This window comes from Carassius gibelio, chromosome B18 (assembly GCF_023724105.1).
Source record: "Carassius gibelio isolate Cgi1373 ecotype wild population from Czech Republic chromosome B18, carGib1.2-hapl.c, whole genome shotgun sequence".
NCBI lineage: Eukaryota > Metazoa > Chordata > Actinopteri > Cypriniformes > Cyprinidae > Carassius > Carassius gibelio.
Window position 1 is genome coordinate 11,673,036 of NC_068413.1, and position 12,917 is coordinate 11,685,952.

General features: G+C 36.4%; 1 protein-coding gene across 1 annotated transcript; it reads left to right on the forward strand.

Annotated features, from left to right (window-relative positions):
- Positions 1 to 1,011: 1,011 nt before the first annotated feature.
- LOC127977172 (lysM and putative peptidoglycan-binding domain-containing protein 4-like) lies at positions 1,012 to 7,699 on the forward strand. The gene is made up of 3 exons (XM_052581889.1): positions 1,012 to 1,147; positions 6,019 to 6,296; positions 6,554 to 7,699. Exons 2-3 carry the CDS (start codon positions 6,027 to 6,029, stop codon positions 7,064 to 7,066), a joined length of 783 nt encoding a protein of 260 aa, XP_052437849.1. The 5' UTR covers positions 1,012 to 1,147; positions 6,019 to 6,026; the 3' UTR covers positions 7,067 to 7,699.
- The last annotated feature ends 5,218 nt before the right edge of the window (positions 7,700 to 12,917 follow it).

Consider the following 12,917-nt stretch of genomic DNA (forward strand, 5'->3'; position numbering starts at 1 on the left):
ATTTCAGATTTTCGAAATCATGAGATTTGAGCTTTTTGTGATCAGCTCAAATTTTGGTCAGAATGCCTTACAGTTCCTGGAGGGCCAGAGAACTGCAGAGTTTAGATTCAGCCCTAATTAAACACACCTGACCCAACTAATCAAGTCTTTCTGGCTTATTTAAACTACATGCAGGTATGTGTGTTGGAGCAGAGCTGGAACTAAACTCTGCAGGGCACCGGAGAGTTTGACACCCCTGCCTTACCCACAGCTTCATATTTCCGGCCTCCGCTGGTTTGTTTGAATATCAACACAGAAGCAATGCAACACAATAACCCACATCTGCTGTTGTTACTTCTTTTGAATTTTCAGATTTCAGTTCAGATATGGTCAAAAGAATTCTGAAAGAATGACAGATGTTTAATATTGAAAGATTTGTGTGTGACTAACATATGATATTTTACAATATAGGCTAGATAGTACATTTACTCAACAATGATGTATTAAATTGGTCAACAGTGGCATTAAATAGGCCTACATGTAATGTATTTGATTACAAAATGTTTATACATTTATAAAAATTTATAAAAAAGAAAGAAAGAAAGAATTAAAGAAAGAAATCTTGTAATTTTTATTTTAAAGGAGATACGATATTGATTTGTTATAGGTAGTAACAATTGTTGAAAAAATGATTGTGCACACCTACTCATACACCTTCACATCCTGCCGTGACACGTAAGAGGCGTCCGTGTTCTCAACCACACTTTACGGAGAGAAACTTTATATAGTCTTGAGGAAACATAAACCACGGGTAATGTACACTTTACCATTTTAATTGAACACTTGAAACCAGATTGTTATTTCGAAATAAAGACGTCAAATATTATTTACAACAACAACTACTACAACAACAACAACAACAATAGGCCTAATAATAATAAAATATGTAACGCTATTTATCGGAAACGCAACCGCTTATGTAATAGGCAGCGTAATCTAGGCTACTGTAGAGGATTCGCCTTCTTCAACGAGCTGATTGGCTGGAGGACCTGTCAATCTGCACTGGCCTTCTTGCCAAAACCAGCATGCTCGGTTGCGTTATGAAGTTTCTAAACTGACACTTGGGGATATTTTTGTCAGCACCATGTAGCTGGTTTTATTTATAAAGGTGAGTATTATTCAGATTCAACTCAATCATCGGGAAAGTTATTGAAAAAGCGGATGTTTAACTTCAGAGATGACAGTATAAGAATTAGCTTAACGTTAATTCTACTGTAACCTTTATAAGTGTTTGCTGTATACATAAAGTTACTCAAATTTTTTCTTATCAAATATACGTTTTTTTTCTTTGCTTTGCCTTGTGTTTTGAGCAGTTTGGGGGGAAATATTTTCAGTCAATGTCAGTTCATGTAACGGTGTTGTTTCAAGTACAGACAATAATCACTTTCCAGTTCTGATTTTTTTTTTTTCTGAGGTAGTGCTACTAAGTTTCCACAATGTGCCAGTCCTGTAGATTTATGCTTATGAACAATGATACATTGTTTCTTGTTGTTTACTTTCTAAAGGATGTTTCGTACTGTAGTTACAAACGTTTTATTACAATAAAATTGATTTCTACTCGTTATCACTGCTGTAAATCTCCTGACTGCAGACAGAATGCTGTTTCCCTGCAAGAGTTCAAGTAATATGTTGGAGTTTTGATTTATGGGCACTTTTGGTCCTGTAGAAAATAAATATTAAAAGACCCTAAATAAAATTTCACCCTAATTATATTATATATTCTAGTTAATACCAATTCCTATCAGTGCAACACAGAAGAACATGTTTTCTGACAGTCTTACAATAAACATTCCCAAAGTTACGGTTCAACTTACTCACAGTTCGGTTTGTATACCGGTTTTAGAGTCACAGTTTCGGTATGGTTCGGTATGTGCTATGTTAAGGCATAAACTTGTTTTTTTTAGGTTCGTCTAACATTAGTTTTCAGGTACAGAAATTGAATAAAGTAATGAAATGTAATTAAAACATCATTCATTGCATATTTGACTGTATAAATTAAAGATTAATCTTTATTAAAGTTGCAAAAGCTATTCAATCAAGAGGAGTGAGTGATTTCTTTGTTGTTGCTGTTTGATTAATATAAAGAAAGTGCTGTCACTTTAAAGCTGCAGTCCGTAACTTTTTTTGTTCAAAATGTAAAAAAAAAATTCTATAATAAGCGAGTACACCATGAATCAATTTTCGAAACAGTGTTTTTGGTTTGTCCTGAATTACTATGGTACACCTATAAGAAGTGTTTATATTGGGATTTTTTTAGACTGGTTCGGGTAGATACCGCTGTGGAGTAGCCCAGTCTCTGCGTGATTCGCCATAGACATAAACAGAAAGAAGTAGCTCCGGCTACAATGTTCTTCCGCAAGACGCACACAGTTATGTTTATTAACCTCTAGAGCTTTAAAAGAATGTGCTGATCCAGTGCACTGATCCAGTACATTCAGCCTGCGATGTCTGCTATAGGATACTTACCAAGACGTTTGGACATTTTAAAATAATTTTTGTGTGAATTTGTTGTCCATTTAAACAAAATACTTCAGAGAAAACTTAAAGGATAGTTCACGCAAAAATGAAAATTAGGCTGTATTTTATTCACAGAGGCATCCTAGGTGTATATTACTTAAATTTTTCAGATGAATCCAGTCTGCGTTATATTAAAGGGGTCATATGATTCAATAACATTTTTTCCTTTCTCTTTGGAGTGTTACAAGCTCTTGGTGCATAAAGAAGATCTGTAAAGTTGCAAAGACTAAAGTCTCAAATCCAAAGATATAATCTTTATCAAAGTTAAGACTCATCCACACCCTCCTAAACGGCTCGTACAAACACAACAATTAGTCAACATTATCGACAATGTCTTCAAACAATTGTCGAGTAATATTTTAGTTGTTGAGTATCCGTTTGATTTAATTTGACCTATTTTAGAGCCTGCAATAATGTGGTTTGACCAGTGTGGCGCTGTAGCGCATTATCGTGATTCAGCCCTTCTGAATGATTTGCCGCGTTTCCACCGAAATTACCCGGAACATTTTTACCAGGAACTTTTTTTCCCAGGAACTTTTTTCCCCCCAGACCTGTTGCTTTCTGCGTTTCCACCGCGGTGTAAAGTACCGGGAAGATTAGGCAAATAGACTGGTGACGTAGGTCTGCGCGCGTTTCTCAATACAAAGTACTTGTTTTTTTAAAGTACGCTGATTTTGGACGTGCATCCTCGGTAGTTAGTTCAGACTTTGTGCATTCGACTCGGGAGTGTGATGTCCGCGACGACGCAAGTCCGGTAAATCTATAAACAGCAGCGTACTTGATAACTTCAGTCAGCTCGTCTTGGCTACTGCAATTTTCCTATTTACAATAAAACGAAATAGGATATAAAATACCACTGCCTCCTTTGGTTTTCATTTAAGCATAATAACAGCTGCAGAAATGTACTTAGTTCAGGGATATGTGTATATGCAGCCATTACAATGAAACGAAATATTATATAAATTTGCCTTTTTTATTTTCATTTTAACATATAGATAAATTGAATACAGACCAAAGAAAACCTGTTAGATTTACCCCGCAGCTGAATTATATGTTATGTTTAACCACTAAAGACACATCAGAGCCAGCGGCACATATCAGAAGGTCTAGCCGATTTGAGGCTGCATCTCGGCGGATACATGAGGACTGAGCTCTCGCTGATCGAGTGGAGCTCACCGTCGCAGAGATCGGCGAAACACATTTTTTAAATAGGCACGGTCTTTATAAATAAACCATAGATTTGAGTTTTAAACAACTACATTCTCGCCTGAAATACTTTTAAAATTACATTTCATGACACAATAACAGTAATATTTGAAAATGATCCAAATAAATGGTGGTTGAACTCAACCAATGCTGCGTGAACTCAGATCGCTTTGGCTACTGCAATTTTCCCCTCAGTACATTTACAATAAAACGAAATAGGATATAAAATACCACTGCCTCCTTTCGTTTTCATTTAAACATAATAACAGCTGCAGAAATGTACTTAGTTCAGGGATATGTGTATATGCAGCCATTACAATGAAACGAAATATTATATAAATTTGCCTTTTTTATTTTCATTTTAACATATAGATAAATTGAATACAGACCAAAGAAAACCTGTTAGATTTACCCCGAAGCTGAATTATATGTTATGTTTAACCACTAAAGACACATCAGAGCCAGCGGCACATATCAGAAGGTCTAGCCGATTTGAGGCTGCATCTCGGCGGATACATGATGACTGAGCTCTCGCTGATCGAGTGGAGCTCACCGTCTCAGAGATCGGCGAAACACATTTTTAAATAGGCGCTGTCTTTATAAATAAACAACAGATTTGAGTTTTAAACAACTACATTCTCGCCTGAAATACTTTTAAAATTACATTTCATGACACAATAACAGTAATATTTTGAAAATGTTGATCCGAATAAATGGTGGTTGAACTCAACCAATGCTGCGTCAACTCAACCAATCAGGATGTTTAGCGCCAAAGTCCCGCCCCCGAAAGTTCCTGAACTTTAAAAAAGTACCACCTCGCCAGCAGGGACTTTCTGGGGCGCATTTTTTTACCCGGAACTTTTATTTAGTTCCTGGTTCCTGCGGTGGAAACACACCAAGTACCGGACCAAGTCCCTAGTTCCTGGGTAAAGTTCCTGCGGTGGAAACGCGGCTATTGTGATAGAGAATAAGAAGCTGATGTCTGATTTCTTCAAGTGGTCACAGTTTACCATGTTTACTATGGTAACTTTTATACCTAGCGTGCATAGTCTTTTCCATTGCTTTTAAATATTTCAGCTTTTTATGGTGATTATAATCCACATCGGATCGGCTCAAATTATTTCAAACACTCACTGCTGACTGAAAGTGAGTTTTGAGCTCAACTTATTTTTAAAAGTTTTTATTGCTGGTGTTATAGCTGTTAGCTTTCTTAAATGATCCCCAGCTCTGACCCTCTCCAGACGTGGAGAAACTCCGCCTTCGTTCATGATCATTCCTCTAGCCCCAGCTGGCCTACTTTGGCCATAAGGTTTTCGTCAGGCCAAAAAAAAAATTGGCCGTTGGCCCAGAGGAAGCCCTGACAAGGCACGATCAAGCCCCTGAAGTGACAGTGGAAACGTGACTGGACCAGGCACGCACTAGCACGCCTGCTTTTAGCCCGACAGTGGAAACACGGCTAATCACAGTGCACTTGGTCAGTTGGCCAATCAAAGCAGACTGCGCTTGTCGGAAGCGGGAATTTAGTATAAAATTATGCGTTTGAGAGAGGCGGGGCATAGAGGACCTACAATAATTTACAGTATTTAAAAAATAATATGTTTTTTGAACATTAATGCATGTAAACATATTCTTTTACACCAAATAGACAAAATAATGATAATTAAAAAAGCATCGTATGACCCATTTAAAAATAGTCTTTGATCTTTCAAGCTCTATTATTGCAGTCAGCGGGTGTTGCATTGCTTCAGTCCAAAAGATTTTAAATAAAAAGCAACCATCCATAAAAAAAAGTGTCTCACATGGCTCCAGAGGATGAACAAAGGCCTCCTGTAGTGAATCGATGCAGTTTTGAAACAAAAATATCCATATTCAAAACTTAATAATCATTTGAATATAGCTTGCTCTCACTGTTGTAAACAAAGCATTTCCGGTTGAATGACGTATGAGGTCAGCTTTGTGCATTTTTATAAATGATTTGGTGCTCAAGTAATATTTTGTGTGAGAACAAAAAGTTGTGCTGATTATTATTATTATTATTATTATTACTATTATTATTGATTAATAGAAAGCTCAAAAGAATAGCATTTAATTGAAATAAAAATGTTTTATATTTTTAATGAGTCACATTTTAATCTTTGCTTCATAAAAATGTTAATTCCTTTAAAAAAATGGCTTACCCCAAACCTTTGAAACTGAATGTACTGTATATGCAAAATGAACTGGCCTTACTACTTCTTCTTCTACATATTGGTCTAGTTGCAGTGATGAGGCGAGGAGATCCTCTCCCTCGAGCCTTTCAGGCTCCAGTGGATGTACATGCCAGCCTGGATGGCCAAGTGTACATGTTCAGACACAGACAAGAAGAACCAGAACTGTCATCTGAGGATGAGGAACTCAATGTCATGGAGCTCCGGCCGAGAAGCAGAGACTCATCCTCACAGAAGAGAGAAAGAGTGGGAGAAATGCTCTTGTTGGAACGGGACATCTCACATGAAGACAATCTCAACAAACTGGCCCTTCAATACGGTTGCAAGGTATCATGTTTGATAGCATAGATCATTCTCATTTAGGCCCTCAAAGTAATAGATCACCCAAAAATGAAAAATCGATGCAAATTTATTCACCCTCAGGCCATCCAAGATGTAGATGAGTTTGTTAAATGCTAAATTTTTCCAAATCTGTTCTGCTGAAGAAACAATCTCATCTACATCTTGGATGGCCTAAGGATGAGTACATTTTAAGGATGAGTACATTTTTTCCTTTAAAAAGAATCCTTTTCTATGGCTTCCAGGTGGCTGACATAAAAAGGGTGAACAACCTTTTTCAAGAGCAGGACATATATGCACTGAAGTCCATCAAAATCCCTGTAAAGAAGCATTGCTTGCTAACCGAGGCCAACTCTGAGCTCAGGGACCCCCAGCAAAGACCATCCAATGATGTAGCATCATCAGTCAGCGCTGAAGCAAACGTCTCAGGAAGACCTCAGGTGCAGGAGTACAGCAATTACCTAAAAGAGGTGGACAGTGACATTGAGCGTCTGATCCAAAGCACAGACCCCTCAGAAGAGGTCTTTTCCAGCGGTTCCAGGGTGTCCAAACAGTGGGGGTGGAGAAGCCAGCGTTTGCGCAGCTACGGTGCAGACTGGGGGATCCAGTGGTGGAACGCTGTAATTGCCATGTTGCTTATTGGCATCGTCCTGCCAATATTCTATGTAGTATATTTTAAAACTCAAGATAATGGTAAACCAGTAGTGGACAATAGAGTGAACAACATAACTGTGCCTACCTCAAACAGTACGGGGTGAGCGTCAGCTCATTGGACCTCGGGAATATAATAAAAAAATCACCTTAAAGAAAGTAAGTATAGCTTGAAAGTTTGAAATTTGGTATGATATTTTAATAAACTTAGTATTACAAGTTCACATTATTATGGTACATTAATTTAAGTGGATAGATCATCCAAGATAAAAAAAAAGGGTAACATTTGGGTTCAAAAAACTTGACACAAATGTCACACTCAACCCCAATTTGTTTTGCATGAAAAGGATCACATTTTTCAAAATTGTGAAAAAGAAAAGTAACATGAATATGGAGAGACGTGCGGGTGGGTAGATGATAACACAAGTTTTTCTATGTGGAGAAAAAAAATAAAAATAAACAATAGAAAAAAAAAATTTCGATGTGGAAAGGCACTACAGTTCTAGCAGTACCAAATAATTGACTTGTATTAAATAACTGTTTGTTCAGTCATTAAAAGTGCAATAAAGACATTTCACAGGAAGGGCTAAACTCGTGCAGATGGTCATATTTTGACTTTTGGATTGTGATTTTAAAACATATCTTTTGAGTCGTAGTACAGTTTTTTCTTACATGTGTGTATTGCACTGGGATGGCCAAAGGATAAATACATTAAAACTAATTTTCAAATAAAAAAAAAACATTTTTTTTTTGCTATTGGTTCTAATGGTATGAGAGATGAAGATAAAGTATCTAATTGGATTGAACACGGTAAAACGTTTTCAAATGGCATCATCTTGTAATTTAACCGTGCAGCTGTTCTGTCATTGACCAATAAGAAAACAATTTAAAAGGCCTTCATGGCCTTCTGAGTAATGTCTTTTAAAGTTGCTTATATGGTTGTAAACAGAAGAAAACCTGGACCCAAGCTGATTTTCAGAGCCACATATTTAGGAACTATGTAATAAAGCGGCAATACTTTTCTTAAATTCACTACCATTAGTATGCTATTATATATATTTGCAGAGTTATGTTTTTGACCAGTAGAGGTATATTTGTATATGATATTCACAGGATAATAATGATGTAGTGATACAAGAAGTTTTATGAGAGGAGACACAGACAGTTTTTGCAACAGGAAGGAACATTACACATTCATTTATAGCATTATGCATTAATTTCTATGGTATTGGTAAATTTGACAGATTGTTGTAAAGCTCTGAACTTGAACAATCACTTAAATACATTAAATATAAAAACGCACAATTTGAGTGCTAACAAGATTGAATAGTTCTTAGGAATTAAAAATTTGTTTGGCTTTTTATTATTATTATTATTATTTGTATTTATTTAATTATTTATGTATGAATGTAATTGAGGTTTTAGTTGCTTTAGAGGAATTAACTTCATCATTTTTTGGAACTTATCTAAAAGGGAATAGGCCACCAACAAATTGTCTCTGCCCACAGACTTGCAGCTATTTTTCCGTCCTACACCATGTGTTTCCAATCTTTTTTGCAATCCAATTCCAAGTCTTCTTTGTCCTTTTTTTTTTCTTTTTCCATCCACAGTTTGCAGCAGTGTTATTTACTGTAGCCTCATTAATATACATTTAATTGATAATTTGAATTAGATTTTCAATGTTCACTTTTTATGTTTTCATTTAAATTGTAGTTAAAGTTAGGAATTTTACGTGTCATTTACATTCTTTTTCAAATCTATGATGACAAAATTTTCATTTTTGGGTGAACTATCCCTTTAAGTTCTAGTTAATGTTTTTATTTTATTTTATTTTATTTATGGCTGTATTTAATTATAATAACCATTTGTTTGTTTGTTTGTTCTCAGTCTAGATAAATTTATTGCTTAAAGTTGCCTAACTGTATGGCTGAGTAATAGGTAATGGTGGGATAAAACAATACTATTTGTATTCATATCAATAAAAGACTTCTGGCAGGTAATATCAAATACCAAATAAATACTACAAATATCCGATTTTATTTTATTGTTTAAATGTGAAATGCCCAATTTGAAACAGTCAACATGCGTTTGATTTTAGTTTAACATCAAAAGAAATTAACAGAGAGACAAAACAAAATATGTAGGCTATTGTTAGCATTCGTTCAACATCTGCTTAGACTCAGTCCCATGTGATCTCACAACCTGAAAGCTTCATCTCACAGGCTCAGCTCACAGAAACAGGCACTGCTGTGATCCTGCTCCAGGCCCCACAGATTTGGCCCCGTGCCTTCTCTCCGTCTGCCTCTCGGCTGCTGCAGCACAGACTGAGGGCGAGAGGACCACCCCTTTCTTTGTCTGCAAACCCAAACCGCAGTTATTACGCAAACCTTAACACTCCCAGAACTAGTTCTGTTGTGATCTATGTGCTAATGCGTTTTGATTCCTGCATGATCCAAGATTTAGGAATATTATCTCAAATTTTGAATATTGGTAAGACAGTACACAGACAAACCTAGTACATACCGAAAAAGCTGAGCAACTCCCATAGCGTGTATTCTGAGGGATTTGCAGTCTGTAAATCTATTAAAAACATGCAGTCTTTTAAAAATAAAAAATTCCTTAATGGCATCAATGGTTCCATTAAGAACCTTTAACATCCATAGAATCTTTTCACACTCTTAAAAACAAAGGTTCTTTATTGGCATTGATGGCTCCTTGAAGAACCTTTATTTCACTCTTAGCCTTTGACTCTTGACTCTTCACTTACAGTATCATGCATGGAACTTTCCATGGAACAAAAGGTTGTTATAGTGGAAAATGTTTATTCAAATTATTATAATGCTCAGAACTGTTTGCTGAATGGTTCTTCTCTGGCCTCGCTGTGAAAACACCTTCTGAAACCATTTTTAAAAGTCTAGAATATTTGATTGCCTTTGATAAATACACATCAGTATGAGAGGAATCTTGTTTTGAAGGGACCAAATTTGGAGCTAGTCAGTGTTGCCAAGTCCATTGTTTTCCCATGGAATTGAGCCACTTTAACACTTTCGCCGATTGTTTTTCATGTATGCTGGTTAAAGGTACCCCAACAACAAGATATTTAGTCCCTGGAATGTGAACTGCAGCAGGTGAACCCTCCAAAAATATATATATAAATAATAATAATAATAATAATAATACAAAAAAAAAATGCAAAATGATTTTACACCCCTGGACACAATTTTTTTTACTGGGGACCCTTTTCGAAATATATTGTTTTGGGTTAGTTTTGAGTCAAAATTTGGCGGATTTTGTAAAGAAACCTGGCAAACCTCGAGCCAGTTGTGTGTTTGTAGAGAAGTGCTTTGTTTTCTTAGGTTCAGTGTTGTGTACTTGTGTGACAAATCAGTCAATCTGAAAGATTCTGGAGATTTGGGCGCTGTGGCTTTAAATACTTTCCTCACTTCTGCAGTTGACAAAATGCCATGAGGCCACAAAACAGCACTGATCCTTTTTCCAAGGAGCTTTCAACACTCATCTTCCTTTCAATTGTGCCTTGGTTTGATGGGTTTGTGAGCGAAATCCAGCAGAGGGCAGTCTTATCCTAAAGTTGCAGAAAAAAAAAAGAAAAGAAAGAAAAAAGCATTCCATGTATAAGATTGTTATTTACAGTACGCCTTAGGTATTGCTTTCATTTGTCCCTTGAAACTTTCTTGCACATAGCAATTTCAGGCTTGGTTTATGGGAATGCATACATATAAGTTATATAAACATACACACACACACACACACACACACATGAATTATTTTAAGCTCCCAAAGCTCAAGGTGCATATATTGTAGCTTTAATCCAGGTGCTGATTTATTATAATTTAATACATGTGTATGTTTGATAAGAACGGGTACTGTGGGCTCTGGAGAGAATAGGTTTTTTTTTTTCTTCTCCCAGGGGGATTGAGCAGACACAGGGTAATTTGTAGTGAAATTTCCAGCAGGGTTCGTTTTGCAGGTGGCTGAGTGCAGAGGGTGCGGTGAGGAATGAGAGAGGCAATTTGCTGGCTGAAGGCTGTGAATATGAGCATTGTTGTACAGCCGCAGGCGGGTCGTGAAGCGATGGGCTTCGAGATCAGGGGCGGTTTGATAGCAGAAATGTGGCAGGGAGGGTGATCCTTCTCCAAGATCTGCAAACAACAATAATATTAAATGATTAAATATTCTTCAAATGATATGTGACTGAACATAGATGATCATGATTTTTAATGTGATATTCTTTAGGGTGATTTGAGACTATTAAATATTGAAATAAGAAAAGTACAATAAATTCTTCTTGTAATAGCATATTTTAAAAATGCTTAAAGAATTCACCCTTTTTAAGGGGAGTGCAGGATTTTGATTGTTTATTAATGTTTTTAATTCACTCTTATTACATTTATACTTGATTTAATTGCATACTCTAATGTAAAAAAAAAACACACACTTTTACTTCACACATCTTTTACTCAGCCTCACATTGATTTGAACCTGTAGGAGGTTTTTCCATTGAAATACGGAGGGATATATTCATCAGAATGTCCAAGCTGCTATTTTTCACACAGCGAATGCGAATGGTGACCATAACTGTCAAGATTTTCATAAGACTTTAAAATCAATTAGTGCACAAGCCATATGGATTATTGTTATTATGCCCATTTATTTTATTTTATTTTACTTAGAAATATGAATTAATAAAAAAATAAACTAGAAAGCTCCTGATTCCCATCTGCTTGCACTGGAACGTATGTAAATCCATAATCTTTTCTCTACTAAAGTTTAAATTCTTGTAGGAATATGTGCACACACACACACACACACACACACAATAAACCCTCAACACACAATTTGTTTTGCTGCTTTGTTTTACTAAATGAAATGCTTATGTAGACATGAGCATCAGCGAGAGGCAGTACGAAGGTCATACCATCAGACACACAAGCGTGCAGTTGGCAGTTTTATTCCAAGAGGAATTATGGTAATCTCTGAGGCTTTGGTGCTGATTCAAATAGCAGTTCAATTCTTTAAATCCCCTGCCAAAAGTCTCCTACATGGCTTAGGTCATACCAGAGGAAAGAGAACTGTGAGGAAACACACATGGATCAAGGGGAGGAATAAGGTAGTTTGATTTCTTTAGCGAATATGCGTTCTTGGCAATGTTTTCCATCTTTTTTCTCTTCTAACTGCCAGTAATAGAATGGCGCATCGCAATATGTCTGAAGAAAAGACCTGAATAAGCTTTCAAATGCAATAAGTAAGGTGTGAAGAGAAGAAAACCACAGCAAAGATTACAGTCGTGTGTGTGTGGTCAGACATGTGTTATTCTTCTGGATGATTTTTGCTGTGATGGTGAGCATCTTCTTCTCGGTGTCTCCCGGGAATTGTTTTATGGAAAATCAGCAGAAGACACAGCTGGCTGAAGAATGTGATGTGCTGTCAGTCATGTCCTGGCTCCTGTGTGGGCGGGAGTTTTTTCTTACTCCCCCACTGTGGGGGGAACCAATGGCATGGCACCTGTTTTACATTCCACCAAGAGGCCTTGGGTTCTGGAAAGCTGTGGCTGATTCCAGAAAAAGCTGCTCAGGCATGGCATATGGAATAAAGCAGTCGATCTGCGTAGCAAATTTCTGTGCAGTTATGTCTCCTGTGTGTTATTTGTGACAAATGCAGACAATGCTCTGGTTTTTACTTTCATTTATTTTATTTTATTTTATTTTCCTCAAATTTAATTGCCTGAGCAGCATTCTGATCTTTTGTACAAAGTATTAAATACATTTCATTAAGCAAGTTCAATACTTTTTCCGTGGGTCATTCCATTTTATGACACAGAACTTAATTTCGGAATTTATTTGTTTCGTTTTCTTTGTATGTATGGATTAGCTGCGTTGTGTTGACAGCTTTAAGACGCATCCTGTATGGAGAATATTTATATTTATTTTCTATTAGAAT